Source organism: Vespula pensylvanica, chromosome 1, assembly GCF_014466175.1.
Source record: "Vespula pensylvanica isolate Volc-1 chromosome 1, ASM1446617v1, whole genome shotgun sequence".
In the NCBI taxonomy this organism is placed as follows: Eukaryota; Metazoa; Arthropoda; class Insecta; order Hymenoptera; family Vespidae; genus Vespula; species Vespula pensylvanica.
Genome location: NC_057685.1, coordinates 7522616 through 7539208, shown reverse-complemented (window position 1 = coordinate 7539208; position 16593 = coordinate 7522616). Strand labels below are relative to the sequence as shown.

The following is a 16593-nucleotide window of genomic DNA, read 5'->3' as shown; positions in this document are numbered from 1 at the left end:
TTTTCCTTTGTTGTATATAAAAAAATTTAATGAATTTTAAAATACCAGAAAAAACCAGCGGATTGTCGATATTCCCTAATAAAAAAATGTATAACATTTTACATAGATCGTCGTATATAAAAAGCGATTAAAATTGATTTTCACTAAAATTTTAGACATTACGGTCACGTGATTGAGAACGTCCAATAAAATTTTAAGCGGTTTAACCTTAACTTTAGCGCGCATCATGCGTCTATAAACATGGTATCATTTGATCTACTGTTGAAGAAAAGTTAAAAATAATTGAATATATATTATTTTATATTTGTATTCATTTTTAGTACAATAAATAATTAATAAGAATAATTATACGAAGTAATATAGTAACAGTAAATAATAAGTTAATAATAGTTCATTCATAACAGTTTATTCATATAGGTTAAATAGAATCAAACACGTGGTCTATTCCACAAGAATTATTTAATTTTATAAAAGGTATTTACTTCATGATTTTATATCAGAAAAAATAAAGTGCATGTAAATTAATGAATTATTTTGCTTAAAATAAACAAATAAGTATTGTTCTTGTATATGTAGAATTTAAATTAAGAATATGATGGTTCATTTTATATTTTATTATTATTATATATTGTAATAATATATAATTTTTGTTAGTTTTCAAGAAGATGGAAAGTAATAAAACGTATTTTTAAAAATTTGTTTATTACAGACGAATATAAATATGTCATTTCGTGGTCGTGGCGGTGGAGGAGGATTTGGTAGAGGTGGTGGAGGATTTGGTAGAGGAGGTGGAGGATTTCGTGGAGGTAGAGGTGGACGTGGGGGTGGTGGAGACAGAGGTTCAAGAGGGTAATAATTTAAATATATTTATATATATAAGCTGTGTGTTTCATTATTTCTTCTATTAACTTCTTATATAAATGTATATAGATTTGATCAAGGCCCTCCTGAAACAGTAACTCCATTAGGTCATTTTACATGGACTGTCCAAGATGATCTTGTTGCTAAAGTAGATATTGAACAAGTTCCTTTTTTTAATGCACCTATATATACAGAAAATAAACAACAAATAGGAAAAATAGATGAAATATTTGGTAATATTAGAGATTATTATGTATCAATAAGATTATCAGAAAATATTAAAGCATCCAGTTTTGTGAAGGATACTCCGGTAAGATCTTTTTGCTGCATGTACAGCAATTAATAATTTATTTTTATTAAGATATATGTTATCTTTCAGCTGTTCATAGATCCGGCAAAATTATTACCTTTGCAAAGGTTTCTACCCAAACCTCCAGGTGAAAAAAGAAGGGGTGGTGGTAGTGGACGTGGAATAAACAAAGGATCTCGTGGACGCGGTGGTAGAGGTGGTGGGGGAGGGAGAGGTTCGTTTAATAGAGGTGGTGGTGGTGGTAGAGGAGGATTTAGAGGATCACGTGGTGGTGGTGGTGGTGGCGGCGGATTTGGACGTGATTTTGGTAGAGGACGCGGTAGAGGAAAATGGTAGATTGTAAGAAATTTTAAAAAAGAGAGGCTGAAATAAAGACAAAGTGTTAATAAGATTAATTTTGACATATAGAAATGTATTTGTATTGAAAAACAAACATGCAAAAAAAAGGATTTAAGACTTCAAATTTATTATTCACATTTGATTTTATAATGTTTAACGAATACAATACACAGAAAAATATTTAATGTATATTATAATACAAAGAATATTTTCATTTGTATGTACACGTGTTAATGATCTATACAAGAAAAAAAAATTTATTAAACTTCATCAAATTTTATATGTTTCCCTAATTCTTTCTCTGCTTTCTTAAGAAGTTTACTTCTACCCCTTTGTTTAACTCTGACTTTTTTGCTCAATTTTTCTTCTCTATCTTGTAGTATTTTGTTCCAGTATATACGTTCATCCTCATCTGTGATGATTCAATATAATGTTATTTCATCGTAATAATTTATATTACATACTTTAAATTTAGTTAAAAAATATTATAAGCTCACCTTTTAATATAATCATATTTTTTTCTTTATTAGATTTTTGAATAAAAGATTGAGCTGATTCTGGTGTGTCACATCTAACATATACTTCATTAGCACTTTCTGACACATCTATATATTTTATATTGTTATTACCTTTCAATTCCGCCTAAAAGATACTATTTTGTATAATTTAATACTTAATGTAATCCTACAATGCTTTGAAATATTTATACATTTATGTATGGGTATATAGTTCTATAGAAAAATAATTGTAGTCGCGCAATTAATATAGTCACATAAACAAATGTTCAAACCTTTAAACTTCTTGGATCTGTACATGGTTCATTTAATTCAATTTTTACTATTACTCCGGGTATAAAAGAGAGTCTTGGAGATTTGTCTGTGGTAGATATTTTTTCTTTTTCTTCGGTATCTTCTTTATCTGATTTTGTCCTATCATAGTTATACCACTGATTCCTTGTTTTCTTCAAATGTTGTTTCAATTGTTTCATTTTACTTCTTTGCAATTCTAAATATTTATTTCTTAAATACTTCCAATGTTTTTTAGCCATTATTTGTAGTCCTATATTACTTATAGAATCGTCATCAATCCTACTTTTTCTTTTACGTTTTCGTTTCTTTTTTTTTTCATCTACTGTAACTTCTTCAGTATTAGTATTATTAGTCATTTCAACATTTTCTATTATTATATTTTCTTTTTTAATAGTATTGTCTGAAATTTCATTAATGCTTTCATTTTCAGATTTCGCTTTCTTAAACTTTTTCTTTGGTTTTTTGGACAGCTCATTCGTTTCTTCGTTCCCTTCTTCATTTAAATCCATTTTTTCTGACTCTTGTGAAACATTATTTTCATTGGAGATTTCATTTTCAGGCTCAATATCAGACAAGTGGTTATTTGCACTTTCATTTACATGTTTATTATATTTTTTTGATTTTTTAGTTTCTGGTTCTGATACAATCATCTTATCTTTAACATCAATATCTGCATCAGTTATAGAAGAAGAGCTATATTTTCTTTTTATTACCTTTTTTGAGTCATTGCAATTCTCTTCTATTTTAATAGATTCTTTAAGCACACATTGTTTATTCTTATCCTTTTCATTTTCCATTTCAACATCAAACATTTCTAGGTTTGGAATTTTTACTTCTGAATTTATATCACTGATCAAATTTATTTCATTTTGTTTCATTTTTACCATTTTACCTTCCATTGTGACATCTTTTTCAACATCATCAAAAGTAGTAATACTTAAAAGTTCATCAGGATTTGTATGAGAAGGTAAGAGACAATCCATTTTTTTAAAAGCCTAAAGAATAAAGCAGTTGTATTATATTTATATTATATATTTTATATTACCTACCTTAATGCATATTTTAGCTTCTTCTGGTGTATCAAATTCCACGAAAGCAAAACCTTTTATTTTTTTATTAATCTTATAATGAGGTATGGAGACATATGCAACATTTCCATATTGAGAGAAAATTGAACTTAACCAATCATGATTTGCACCTGGTGGTAAATTTTGAACATACACTGTACAGTCTTCCGTATTTTCCTTTTGTTTGATTGGTGTTATACGACAAACTTTTAAACCATCATCAGAAATCGATAACATTGTTGATACTTGAAGTGCTTTAGCTATTCTATTTATATCTGTAGTTAATTCTCGGATTTTGTTAAATCTAGTGAAGATACTTAAGTCAACATCTATAAAAAGTAATATGTTATATAGATCAGTTGTCAGGTTTAATTAAAGGGCTCTTAAAGCTTACAATTTGGTAAATGATATTAGACAAAGTAGATTCTTACATGGATCTTCTTTAATAAGACTTCCTAAAAAACGATCTTTACTTAAATTAGCATCAGAAAAATAAAATTCCATCTGTTTAAGTATGGCTGCATGTAGTGCCTTTTTCCTAAATCTTGGTTTGCTACGTGAAATGCTTTTGATTCTATTGTTCGTTTCGACAGATGGCATTTCTATTTGTTTTTGCACTTGTGGTACTGGAATTTTTTCTGCTGCTAATTCCATGTCAGAGTGCTGTTCTTCCATGACCATTGTAACTATAAATTAATTAAACATCAAAATGTTATTTCAAACGTTATCAATTATTATTAAACATATTTTCTCCTAAATCTAAAATCTTTTAAATGTAAAACGCTGGAATGTTCGCAAAGTAACTTTCTTTATTTTTTTATTACCTTTTATATTGTTTCAATATTTTAATAACACTTACCGATAATCAATTAAGACCTTATATAGCTTAAATTTTCTAACTTCTCTCGGTTTGAATTGCTTCACAAAACACTATAAAAAATATATAGAAGTAGCAAAAGATATGTAGAACTGAGTCAAATTTCTCAGTGATCAAAGCGCTATATGGTAATACGTTTGCATGATAACCGTGCTTGGAGTTTTATGAAATTATATAAAAGATGGCATTATTATCTTCTAAATATCTGGTACTACATCGCCAGAGAGCGTGGCAGTCGTACCATAAAGAATCTCGCAAATCGATCAAAAGGAGCGCACGCTATTGGCTTGAGTTTCAATTTAGTCAGTTAAGGGGTTTTCTTCTTATGCGTTTGCAATGAATTCTCATAATTATAATTTTTATCCGATATAGTTGATCAAGGACTTATTCGAAAGATAAAGATTTTTCATACGAGATAAGAATGCCCGATTTTTGAAAAATATTACATTAGTTTCTTTGCAAAAGTCATGTCTAAAAACAGATAATTCTCCAGAGTAATTTTCATGCAAATAAAAATTTATTTTAAAAATCGGACATCCTTATTTCGTGTAAGAAACCTTTATCTTTTGAATGAGCACTTGATCATCAAAATCAGACAAAAATTGCGAATATGAGAATTCATGACGTAAACTCAGTTTTTAACAGTTTATCAAGGCGCCGTGGTGTTACTTCATCACGTTTGTGTTAAAACGATTGAAGCTCATTTCCCTACTACACACCTACATGGATATGGATCTGTTGCTTTGTATGTGTGTATAGTCGATCCTTGAAAGGAAAAAAAAAAAAAAAAAAAAAAAAAAAGTCGATTTGACTTATAGCTCTCTGGTGTAGTGTAAAAAAATATACATATGTATACTACGTAAAGAGTCTTCCCACGTATTTGCAAGAGTTTTATTTTCTTTCAAAAAAAATTATGTCAAATAATGGTATTTCTTCGAGAATAACTTAAAAAATGAAGCTTTTTCAAAGAGTCGAGAAAGCAAACTCTTTGATTAAATCTTTATCTTTGAAATAAGACTTTGTTCATCAAAATTGGTCAAGAACTATTGTTTGAACTCATTGTTAATGTAAATGTTGTTTTTAATATTTTTCGCAAAGAAAAAATTTCGTACAGTAGCACTCCTCGAAATCTGCGACAAAAAAGAAGCTCGTATACTGATTTTTACGTCATGAATTCTCATATTCGTCTATTACTGATTTTCAAATATAAACTTGAATGATGTGTGTTTTGTTTCTGTGACAATACGTATAGATACAAAGCGCCCCCATGAAAAGTGTACTAATTTTCAAGTGGCAAACGCGCTTAACCACTATCTTCAGCAAATGTTTTCTTCCTTTGCTAGCTCTGCTGACCCGCTGGCCTCTACTGACAGAGAACCGGCAAAATGGACGGTATCGCATTGAACGCGTCAGATCATGTCTTAGAAGTGATTTTCTCTTATCTAGACTTACACACGTTAAGAAACTGTGCATTGGTATGTAAGAGGTGGTATAGATTCTTAAGGGATGAAAATAACGATGTATGGAGAATGCATTGTATTAGAACGTTAGCTCAAGAAGCACTTAGTTCTGATTTATTATCATCGGTACCCACTTACAAAGCGAAGCTTCGAGCATTTTATCATGCTTGGAATCCAAATGATTGTTCACGTAATGTTTATATCAAGCCAAATGGATTTACTTTACACAGGTATGTTTTGTGATCGAACGATCGAGTTTTTTTGTTTGTAATCACTACGTATTTATTTGATTTTACTGTTATTTTATAACATGTTGATACTTCGTAGATTTAAAAAATTTTTTCATTTCAATTATTATCAAGTAAACGAAAAATGTTTCTTTTTTTTTTATCTGTCATGGTGAATGTGAAATGTGGAATATATGCTTAAATGAGTAAAGGTTTTAATATTGTAATAAAAGATATTATTAAAAAGCTATATTTTTATATTATCATTTTTTATATTAATCATTATATCAATTTTAATATTTTTTTAGGAATCCTGTTGCACAAAGCACAGATGCTTGTAGAGGTAAAATAGGTTTTCGACATGGACGTCATGCATGGGAAGTGATATGGGAAGGACCATTAGGTACAGTAGCTGTTGTAGGTATAGCTACAAAAGAGGCACCTTTGTTATGTCATGGATATGTAGCTCTGCTTGGTTCTGATGAACATTCTTGGGGATGGAATCTTGTTGACAATCATTTATTACATAATGGAGATGCACAAGGCAGTTATCCATTACTTAATAATGCTCCAACATACCAGGTGACATTTCTTCTTGATCCGATTTTAATAAGTCAATAACAAGTGGTGGAATAAATGATTAAATTATTAAAGCTGTATTATCATAATTTTAGATAGGAGAAAAAATCAGAGTCATACTAGATTGTGATGACAACACATTGTCATTCGAGAAGAATTATGAATTTCTAGGTGTAGCTTTTAGAGGTGATTTTTTTGTTACTATTTCTAATAATTCGATTAATCATTTAGCACTTTCTTACACAACATTCTATATTTATTATCAATTAATCAGCATCAGAATTCATTTTACAACTAACTGTACAGGGTTACCAGATAAAAGGTTATATCCATCGGTTTCTGCAGTATATGGAAATTCAGAAATATCAATGGTGTACATAGGGCCACCTCTAGATGGCTAACGTTTTACTTCCAACAAAAAAATATATTTGAATACTTATCCGAAACTACATTCTGCAGTTTGCTGCAAAGCTTGTGGCATCTTATATCGACGTATCTACGTTTCAGTAGATTTAGCACACTAAAAGATATGATTCTCTTATTAGAGAATGTGTGCCTATTAAATTACATGGTTGGTAATATTGTAAATAGTTAGTTCTATTATATTTAAGATGGAGTGTTATAAATCGCACAACATCATTAAATTATTTAAATTTTGCTTTTATCAGATCCACTTTGAGATCATATAATGATCATGAAATAGGATAAAAGTATTTTTATGAACTCCAACCATATAATTTTAATATTATACTGGAACTATACATAGAATTTTTTATCATATTTTGGCCAGTTCATAAGTATAAGAACAAAATTGACTATTTAACTGATTAACAATTGGTTTAAATTTTCAAATTAAAAAGTTTTTTTGATATTAAATTATTTGTTAAGAAAAATTAATCACATGGCATAATCACTAGTTAATTTAAATTTGATAAATGAATTTAAAAATCTTTCAATTTTTTATATTTGCATATGGTCAACGTATATTGAAGATAGAGAGATTATATTTATCTAATTTTATTTAAATTTATTTTAGAGCTAAAATTTCATATATTAAATTTTTTATTGACTTTCAGAATTTTGCATATTTTGACTTTACTTTCTTTTCTTTTTCTGTCTATTTATTATATTGATTTTATATATTTAATTAGTTTCTCTTAATTATTTAGGATATATATCTATTTTATATATTTTATCAGTATTATTTACTTGTTGGATATTTAGTGCAAATATTGCAATTGATGCAATTTATAATTCTTCAATCAAACAGTCTGAACTTGATGTACATATTTAATATTTTTGTTTTTCATGATATAGTTATGACAATATAATTTACTTACACAATTTTGATTAAAAAATTTAAGTTTACTTAATATTATAATTTAATTTATTTTATTTATTTCTTTTTAGTTGTAATTATAATATGGATGTTATCTGATACACTAGTCATTACCCAAGGAATGTGTTCTACTATTTCCTATTTGACTGTATGCAAGTATTGCAATAGTATGAAAAATTTTATAATAGTTCGCGAAAATAAAATTGAATGAAACACACTGTTAAAAAGGATGAATCTTTTGAAAGATTCCTTAACTTATATAAATTCAGGGTCTTTGTATGTTTATAAAATTATACATTAAAAGTATCTCTTGTAGTTCTTATGGCCTGTAAACTAATTGTATATACGCATACATGCATATACATCATACAAAAAATATGAGATTTACATAGGAACATATTTTCCGCAAAGTGTGTTAATGTGTCCAAACTAGGATGTATGTGAATTTTGTGAACACATATAAATAACATTAATCCCAATTAATATTTATTAAGTATTATAAAATAAGTTTAAGCACCATCACAGTTGGCCCTATCTCTTTACATAATCGTTACTTTCAATATATGTGTATTCCATTTTATAGTAACCATCATTTATATCGTTATACAATCTTAGAATATTTTCACAATTTAATATAGTACAATCCGATAAAAATGAAAGCAAGGACTAAGTCTGTTATAAAAAAAATATTCTGCAATGATCTATGCAATTACATTATTAAGATGTTCATTGATGTAGTATTTATTTCTATTTCATTATTTAATTAATTTTATTCATATTTAAGTTCATATAGTATTATCATAAGTGAGTATTAGAATATAATACAAAGTTATATTTGAATTTATTTTCGAAGTTTATCCTTAGATCTCTATTAATTTATAAGACAAACGTAATCCTTGATACTTTTAAGTTTCTATAAAATACTCTAGAATGAATGATTACATAATTAAAGAAATAGTGTTAATAGATTGGATTACATGAACAGATTGTGAATGTAATATTGCTTACTGTGCATAGCAAGATATTAATAAGTTCACTCCTCTACCTCAGCAACTATACATGATTTTGGACTAAGTCATTAAATTGTATTATATTATTTTAATTATTTTGTTCATACCATCAATTAGAAATAAACAACATAAAATCCATTTTAACATAATGTAAATATGATGTATAAAATTTTGTACCACTATTGTGGTAAAATGCACAAGAATATTTCACATCTGAAAAAAGATTCTAATATGCTTTTAGCATCTACATTGTAAAAATTCTTGTATTAAATACATACATGATATGTACATCACAAACTATTTGTCTCTGTTAAGTATTCATGAAATAATGCTGTTTTATTATGAGATTTAATACTAGCATTTAATTTAGTAGAAAGTGCTTGTAGAAATTATTGTAGGTAAATTATTTATAATATAAATATATATATATATATATATATCATATGTGTATGTGTGTGTATATATATATATATATATGCATATTATGATCATGACATTAATTGAGTGTAGTCAGAATTAGTTTTTCTAAACTTTTGTACAAAAATATGTACAGCACAAGTGCGTGTATGTATATATATATATTTTATATGTATATGTATATATATATATATATACACACATATAAAATAATTAATACTAATCATGTGGTATGTATGTACGTATATTTGAGAAATACAATTTATTTCTTAATTTATACTTCGTATTTACTATTTAGTAGCCCATTTTTTATAATTAGTAATGCAGCTATAATAAGTTGCATCTAGTAGTCTTATTAATGAAATATTTTACATATATATGCAGTACGATTAGTGTTTTCGGCGCTTCAAAATATGCTTTTTGAATGTGGAACTCTTTAAGATGTCGCTACGTGTAGTTTATCGCGATTAGTAATAAAAGAAATGTATCTTTTTGTTTTGCATAAATAGATGCTAAGTATATAGTAAATATGGCGTCATAGTTTATAAACCTGTTTTATGGATTAGTTTCAAGAGATGATATTTCGAACATAACCTCGACGGCTTTTTATAAACTTTTTATAAGTTAAAATACTGAGTGTAAAATACGTTAAATTTATATAAGCATCTTATTAAATTCTTCAAGATTTTATCAAATGCTTTGAGATTAAAGTACATGTGTATGTGGTAATTCAATGGATTTTTCAAAATCTTACGGTTCTTTATAATATATATATATATATATATATATATATATATATATATATATATATGAATATTGTATCCATATGCACTGACAATAATCTGAGAAAATACTAAAGAATTCGTCATTATGGCATCACCAGCCCCTAAATCTCCTGAACAGTCGGAACGAAATAGAAAATATGATCGACAATTGAGGTATTCATTAATTAACTATACATTTATTATAATTAACTATAAATAATTGTTTTGTTATTTATTAAGAGTTCTTAGAACTTCTATATTTGCGCATACACACACATAATATTTGTTATATATTTATATTATTGTATACATTATATCCTTAATACTTTCGTATATTCAACTTATTGCGTATTCTATAAAAATTTTAGGTTATGGGGAGATCATGGTCAAGCTTGTTTAGAAGCAGCACATATTTGTCTTATAAATGCTACTGGATTGGGTACAGAAATTTTAAAATCATTGGTTCTTCCTGGTATTGGTGCATTTACTATTGTTGATGGAAAAAAGATAACAAATGAAGATATTGGAGCAAAGTATGAGAAAGATATATATATATATATATATATATATATATATAATACATATTTAAATTATATTTTTTTAAACTTATTTGTTGCCTGTTTATCTGTCTGCTTAGCTTTTTTCTAGAAGCAGATAGTGTTGGAAAATCTAGGGCTCAAGTCGCGACCCAGATGTTATTAGAATTAAATCCTGATGTTAGAGGTGATTATATTGATGAAGAACCACAACAGATTTTATATAATAGTCCAGATTTTTTAAATAACTTTACAGTAGTAGTTGCTACTTCATTAACAGAAAAGTAAGTATTTTACTAAAGAATTAACTAATTAGATACTTGAAAATTCAATAAAGCATTTTTTTTGATCATATAATTTCTATATTTTTCTAGATGCTTAGTCCTTTTGTCAAGACGACTTTGGGAATTAAATATTCCTTTAATAGTATGTAGGAGTATAGGTTTCATTGCTTATATGCGAATTCAAGTGAAAGAACATACTATAGTAGAGACACATCCAGATAATGAAACACCAGATTTACGTTTAGACAAACCTTTTGGAACCTTAAAAAAGCATTTAGACTCTATTGATCTTGACACATTGAGCTTTAAAGATCATTCTCATATACCATATGTAGTTATTTTATATAAATATTTATCAAAATGGATTTTGAATCATGGAAGTTTGCCAAAGACTTATAAAGATAAGCAACTATTGAGAGAAATAATAAGAAAAGGAATGAGGAAAGATGAACAAGATACAGTAAATACTGAAGAAAATTTTGAAGAAGCAATTAAAGCTGTAAATACATGTGTAGGTTGTACTGAAGTTCCTGATAGAATTAAAAATATTTTAAATGATGAATGCTGTATTAATTTAACAGCAAAGGTATTGTTAAAAAACTGTTTTTCTTATAAACCTTCTAAATGTTGGAATTAAAAAAAAATTGATGGTATAATATATTTTTAGAGCAGTCCATTTTGGATCATTGCTAAAGCAGTAAGAGATTTTATTGACAATGAAGGTTGTGGTTCGTTACCACTAAAAGGAACTCTGCCAGATATGACAGCTGATACAGAGAAATATATAACTCTACAGCAAATGTATGATTTTGAATAAATATGATATAGTATTGTTTTAGAATAATTTAGGTAATGGTATCAATCATACCTTTATCTACTTCTAGTTACTATAAGCAAGCATCAGCAGATGCAGAAGCAGTGTGGAGACGCACGCTGCAGCTACTACGACAGTTGGGTAAATCTTCAGATTCAATATCTGAGAAAGATGTAAAATTATTTTGTAAATATGCTGTAGATATTTATGTAGAAAGAGGGACCTGTATAGCTGATGAATATGATCCTAAAATTATTGATACCAATAATATAGGTAGGTAATCAAAAAGAAAACTATATATATAGCTTTCATTGTTAATATCATTAATTCTTTTAAAACACCACTTTTATAGAATAGGAGAATATTATGCATAGACATCAGATATAATCATTATATTTTTTTAGTGCAAAGTTTGGAGAATCCTGAAAGTTTAATGGTGTATTATGTTGTACTTAGAGGAGTTGAGAAATTTCAAGCAGAATATAATTCATATCCAGGGGAATTCGATGATCAAGTTGAGCCTGATATTGTTAAATTAAAGGTATGTAATATTATTTCCATTTTATATAGAATACATTACAGATAATACATTATAAGAGAAAATATTAATCATATTATAGGCTTGTATTACAAAATTGTTGAGTGAATGGGGATGTGGACCACTGGCAAAGGATGATTATGTTCACGAATTTTGTCGATTTGGTGGCGCTGAATTGCATTCAGTATCTGCATTTTTAGGTGGATTGGCTGCTCAAGAAACTATCAAATTTATTACGAAACAGTATAAACCTCTTCATAACACTTTTATTTATGACGCTGTGACATCAAACTCTAGTACATTTTTTTTCTAGAAACAATTATTTTAAACACATATACACACACACACACACACACACACACACACACACACACACACACATCTGTATTAACTGAAGAATACAGTTTTGTAGTTTAAGTGTTATATTTATGCTTTAATTATTATCACCAATTATGCAGAAAATTTTTATCAAAATTTTACACTTTTTTTCAAGAACTTGCTAAAATGCATTACATTAATTATTTTTTGTGTAGAACTTACATGTAAAATATATAGTACATACAAATGTATAATTTTATGGAATCTCCTATAGTACATGAGATAAATCTATTAAAATACAAATTTGCTAATAATTTAACTAATTTGGCAGGTACAGATATTTCTGAAATTATTTTCTTTTTTAATACATTATCATTTAACACAGAATAAAAAACATATTTAATCATTATTTCTATATGTCAAAGATATACTTTTGTTTATAGCAATAATTATAAAAAATTAATATTTCAAAATCATTACTGAGTATAACATTAAAATCTAACTATATTAAATAAGTTATATGATTACATAATTCTGATGTGAGTACGTAAGTACATAAAATAATTATTTCTAATTATCAACATATACAGTCTACATACATATCCGACTGATTTTTTTCGACTGTATAAAGTAAATACTTTTTCATACAAAGAGCATAATTCGATCTTGATTTTGACCATGTACGGTTTAATCATTCTATTCCTTTATGCATCGCAGATACGCTGTCATCAGAATATTTGATATTGTGCTAGCAGCGCGTAAATCAATATCCATATAATTAACGTAACAATAATAGAAACGAGAAATATTGTTTTAAGTATGTGCCAGGGACTTTCAGGTACACCATGAGTTCCCCAGTTTTTGCAACCACTATTTTGACACGGTATACTTCCTGGTTGCACAACAGTCAACGTTGCGACACTCTTCGTTGGTGCGATCACATCCACTTCTTTCAATTCCATTGCATTGGTAGTTTGTACATTTGTTTTCATTCCTTCGAATATTGACGAATTATTATTGTTTATCTGTAAGTGAAAAAAAAACCAAATATTTTTTTAACATTCAATCGTTCGTTAAATATGTATCATATAAATTCTTTATTTTTTTTTTTTTGCGAGAGATTAAAAGCGGTGTTTAAATCTATACAAATTTATAGATTTTTACAAAAAATATTTAAGCTATTGTTCAACCATCGCTAAATGTTATTGTTTTGTAAAATATCTGCCATTGAAAAACAGAACAAGTAAAATGTAAAAAAAAAAAGTTTTTTTTTCAATGATAATATTACGGAAATACCGATAAAAAATGCAATCTATAATGAATCATAGGTGAAAGGAGGAAATCGGATTACGTGTGTATCTGGTATCTGTTTTTTTCGAGGAAGAAATTCTTCTTCTGGAATTGGTGCCGGTTGATAGACCGAGGTCATTATTTCAGTAGGGTCAAAATATGGGTAATCCCACCCAGTTTTAGATGACGACATCGTCATCTGTTAACAAACTTATATACCAATGAAGAAGTTAATTTGTAAGTGGATTTGAAAGTTTGATTATAATTATTATGCATTTGTGCAACATTAAATAAATTTCACATGTAATGGAAAATATTTAAACTAAAAGAAAAAAAAAAAAAAAAAAAAAGAAAAAATATAAGAAAAAAAAATTAAAAACAGAAAACAAATACGTATAAATATGCATACTTAAAATTACGATGTCCAACACTAATTGAAGTCGCGTAACCTTACGCGATTTCAAATATTTCCACTATTTTTATTGTATTACTATATCGCTAGTGACGAGTCTACATTAGCCTACACCTCTAAAGTGCTGATACTTTGGAATATTATAGAAAATTTATAATTCGGTAACTTGTTATGTTTGTTATAACTATGAGAATCTTTAAAGGCCGACAATAATTCGATATTAATTTTTAAGTTCTATTACGATGTCAAAATGAATTCGATCTTTTTTTGTTCGATGCTATATTTTGTGTCTTTTCTTTCGTAATTTCTACATATTTTTCTTGTATTTTTTTTTCTATATGTTATTATTGTAATTTCTCTGCGTACAGGATGAATCTATACTTTGGAAAAGTATGATAAGATTATGTTTATATTATATTATATTTCATTATTTATATCACATAAATAGCGTTAAATATTAATTGATCTACAAATTTTAATAACTCATCGGAAGTTTTCTATCATTCTCTTCTGGAGTATAAATATACATATATATTTTTGTCAAACGTATATAAAAAAAGAAAAAAAAAAAGAAAAAATCATTCCTCAATTTTAAATCACTTTACGTACCTATCTATATCGTTTTAATGAAAAAGAAAGGTCGATGACTTTTTATAAGTTCTTCAAATAATCTATATATCATTTAATCGAGCAGCAAAGGTAAACATCGAACGATATTAAAAACACATTTTTATTAGCATCGTAATGATGGTCACATTTTTTGATCAAATTTTCACTCGTTTTATAATCTGAGGATGTCGAATTAGTTCAATTTAAGATAGCGCTCACAAAGACATTCTAGGATTTAAAATATAAAACATATCACTAGGAACTCAAAGAAATAAGTTAATTGTAAGTTGTGATCGTAGTAATTCGAAAACTAAAATTCTTTAGTTGGGCGCGTTCCGTTAGAAGTCAACTAATCCTTATCAGCCTCGACCTCTGGTACTCCTTTATCAATTATATTTTTTTATATGTATATGTATATGCATATGTATATGAGGTTAGATGTAGATAAATATGTATATATGCGTATATTTTTTCCGTAATATAGGATGTTTTTACTAATAAAAGTGTAAAAGTCTTAACCGAGAATAAAAAATCAATTAAAAATTAATTGGTTGACAAAAGAGAAAGTTCCTCAAAGTAGATTCTTTTGAAAGCTGCGCGTTCACAATAACGGTATTATGAATAAGATTGTACCGTCTGTTTTCGCACCTGAATCGAACGCTCGATCTAAAACGATTGGATCCAATTGTTTTTTCTACGTTGTAACGATGCATTCGTAACGAAACATTCGTGTAGAAGTATATATGTACATATATGTACATATCTAGTATATGTAAATTCCTTATGGTGACCTTGCGGTGTGTCATATATCGTATACACATCCAGATAAATTACTTTATAAACGTTCGGTATAATCATTATAATTATGAGAATTTTATTGACTTTAAGATTATGAAATTGCTTTAATCGGAGGATGTATTTTCTCGCAAAAAAAGAATCTTTCAAAATTTTTCAAAAGTGAAATATAAATATAAAAAGTATATAAATTAAGTTATAAGTGTTAATAAATATTTAACATAAATCGGCCTCACCTGTTGCGGATGCCAAGTATGCTTGAAGAAACTCCCGAAACACTTCATTTTCACTTGATTAATGAATTAATTCATTATTATGTGAATTATTCACAACATCTTTTTATGACTCTTTATCGCAGATCGTTAATATTAGTAAACCTTTTTACATCAGATTTCGTGCGATCATCGATTAAAATTATAGATTAGTTGCCTCTAATTTTTTTATTTATTACCTATTTTACTATCATTACATCTAAAATCGTTTCGTTATATAAGAACATTGCAAAAGGCTCTCATCAACCGGTTTTCTTCACTCTTATTATTCCTTCATTGAATCGTGCAATCTGTTGGATACTACACATCACAGAATTCCAATTGCAAAAATCTTGGTGTTTTTTTTTTGTTTTATCCGACGTAATATATGCAATGCAATAGTTCGATCACTCTATATTGTTTTTATATCACCGTTTTTCAGATTTCGCGCTCTTTTATTTAAAATGTTCGGGAACGCGGTCATTGAACGTTGAATTCATAATCAGTGAAATGATCCCGATTTATGGAAATTTTATATTTTCAACGCGTAGAATCTCAATCGTAACGCTTTTACTTTGATGTCGTGTCGTCACGAAATAAAGTATTCACTGTATCGTATTGCTACGAAGCACGTTTGATGGACACATTAACGTATTGAATGCATATCGTACTCTTCCACTCCATTTT

The 16593-nt window shown here is 27.6% G+C and overlaps 5 protein-coding genes across 13 annotated transcripts; 3 read left to right on the top strand and 2 right to left on the bottom strand.

Moving 5' to 3' along the window:
* The first annotated feature begins 203 nt into the window (after nt 1-203).
* LOC122635713 (H/ACA ribonucleoprotein complex subunit 1) lies at nt 204-1636 on the top strand. The gene is made up of 4 exons (XM_043826282.1): nt 204-474; nt 710-849; nt 931-1171; nt 1241-1636. The coding sequence occupies exons 2-4, from the start codon at nt 722-724 to the stop codon at nt 1505-1507; spliced, it is 636 nt and encodes a 211-aa protein (XP_043682217.1). The 5' UTR covers nt 204-474; nt 710-721; the 3' UTR covers nt 1508-1636.
* Nucleotides 1637-1676: 40 nt separating this feature from the next.
* Nucleotides 1677-4582, bottom strand: LOC122628835 (la-related protein 7). 2 transcript variants are annotated; one of them, XM_043811548.1, is made up of 6 exons: nt 4246-4582; nt 3818-4072; nt 3369-3715; nt 2301-3314; nt 2008-2152; nt 1677-1922 (listed from the first exon to the last, which is right to left on the bottom strand). In XM_043811548.1, exons 2-6 carry the CDS (start codon nt 4065-4067, stop codon nt 1771-1773), a joined length of 1908 nt encoding a protein of 635 aa, XP_043667483.1. In that variant the 5' UTR covers nt 4068-4072; nt 4246-4582; the 3' UTR covers nt 1677-1770. The 2 variants fall into 2 exon arrangements, with proteins under 2 accessions (XP_043667483.1, XP_043667493.1); XM_043811558.1 differs by having other exon boundaries at nt 4263-4576.
* A 71-nt stretch (nt 4583-4653) lies between these two features.
* Nucleotides 4654-7492, top strand: LOC122628842 (F-box/SPRY domain-containing protein 1). 6 transcript variants are annotated; one of them, XM_043811600.1, is made up of 5 exons: nt 4654-4811; nt 4899-5008; nt 5607-5953; nt 6259-6532; nt 6625-7492. In XM_043811600.1, exons 3-5 carry the CDS (start codon nt 5649-5651, stop codon nt 6928-6930), a joined length of 885 nt encoding a protein of 294 aa, XP_043667535.1. In that variant the 5' UTR covers nt 4654-4811; nt 4899-5008; nt 5607-5648; the 3' UTR covers nt 6931-7492. The 6 variants fall into 6 exon arrangements, with proteins under 6 accessions (XP_043667535.1, XP_043667517.1, XP_043667554.1 ...); XM_043811582.1 differs by having other exon boundaries at nt 5516-5953; XM_043811619.1 differs by having other exon boundaries at nt 4695-5008; nt 5516-5953; nt 6625-6715; nt 6836-7492.
* A 2115-nt stretch (nt 7493-9607) lies between these two features.
* On the top strand, nt 9608-12654 carry LOC122636108 (NEDD8-activating enzyme E1 regulatory subunit). Of its 2 annotated transcripts, XM_043827032.1 has the most exons (9): nt 9608-10233; nt 10428-10592; nt 10697-10879; nt 10970-11465; nt 11547-11680; nt 11764-11966; nt 12098-12234; nt 12314-12565; nt 12598-12654. In XM_043827032.1, exons 1-8 carry the CDS (start codon nt 10166-10168, stop codon nt 12542-12544), a joined length of 1617 nt encoding a protein of 538 aa, XP_043682967.1. In that variant the 5' UTR covers nt 9608-10165; the 3' UTR covers nt 12545-12565; nt 12598-12654. The 2 variants fall into 2 exon arrangements, with proteins under 2 accessions (XP_043682967.1, XP_043682958.1); XM_043827023.1 differs by having other exon boundaries at nt 12314-12654.
* LOC122636138 lies at nt 12465-16589 on the bottom strand. 2 transcript variants are annotated; one of them, XM_043827098.1, is made up of 2 exons: nt 15892-16589; nt 12465-13574 (listed from the first exon to the last, which is right to left on the bottom strand). In XM_043827098.1, exons 1-2 carry the CDS (start codon nt 15937-15939, stop codon nt 13278-13280), a joined length of 345 nt encoding a protein of 114 aa, XP_043683033.1. In that variant the 5' UTR covers nt 15940-16589; the 3' UTR covers nt 12465-13277. The 2 variants fall into 2 exon arrangements, with proteins under 2 accessions (XP_043683033.1, XP_043683025.1); XM_043827090.1 differs by lacking the exon at nt 15892-16589 and adding an exon at nt 13901-14104.
* Nucleotides 16590-16593: the final 4 nt, after the last annotated feature.

Excerpts from the sequence above, each read along its gene's own strand:
- LOC122628835 (XM_043811548.1), bottom strand. The coding sequence starts at position 4,067 with ATGGTCATGGAAGAACAGCACTCTGACATGGAATTAGCAGCAGAAAAA. Across the intron at positions 3,716-3,817 it reads TCTTATTAAAGAAGATCCAT|ATGTTGACTTAAGTATCTTC; the intron begins GTAAGAATCTAC and ends TACTTTTTATAG. Across the intron at positions 1,923-2,007 it reads AAATATGATTATATTAAAAG|ATGAGGATGAACGTATATAC; the intron begins GTGAGCTTATAA and ends GAATCATCACAG.
- LOC122636108 (XM_043827032.1), top strand. The coding sequence starts at position 10,166 with ATGGCATCACCAGCCCCTAAATCTCCTGAACAGTCGGAACGAAATAGA. Across the intron at positions 11,466-11,546 it reads GTATTAATTTAACAGCAAAG|AGCAGTCCATTTTGGATCAT; the intron begins GTATTGTTAAAA and ends ATATATTTTTAG. Across the intron at positions 12,235-12,313 it reads CTGATATTGTTAAATTAAAG|GCTTGTATTACAAAATTGTT; the intron begins GTATGTAATATT and ends ATCATATTATAG.
- LOC122628842 (XM_043811600.1), top strand. The coding sequence starts at position 5,649 with ATGGACGGTATCGCATTGAACGCGTCAGATCATGTCTTAGAAGTGATT. Across the intron at positions 5,954-6,258 it reads AATGGATTTACTTTACACAG|GAATCCTGTTGCACAAAGCA; the intron begins GTATGTTTTGTG and ends ATATTTTTTTAG. Across the intron at positions 6,533-6,624 it reads ATAATGCTCCAACATACCAG|ATAGGAGAAAAAATCAGAGT; the intron begins GTGACATTTCTT and ends TCATAATTTTAG.
- LOC122635713 (XM_043826282.1), top strand. The coding sequence starts at position 722 with ATGTCATTTCGTGGTCGTGGCGGTGGAGGAGGATTTGGTAGAGGTGGT. Across the intron at positions 850-930 it reads GGAGACAGAGGTTCAAGAGG|ATTTGATCAAGGCCCTCCTG; the intron begins GTAATAATTTAA and ends AAATGTATATAG. Across the intron at positions 1,172-1,240 it reads GTTTTGTGAAGGATACTCCG|CTGTTCATAGATCCGGCAAA; the intron begins GTAAGATCTTTT and ends GTTATCTTTCAG.
- LOC122636138 (XM_043827090.1), bottom strand. The coding sequence starts at position 14,038 with ATGACGATGTCGTCATCTAAAACTGGGTGGGATTACCCATATTTTGAC. Across the intron at positions 13,575-13,900 it reads AACAGATACCAGATACACAC|ATAAACAATAATAATTCGTC; the intron begins GTAATCCGATTT and ends TTTCACTTACAG.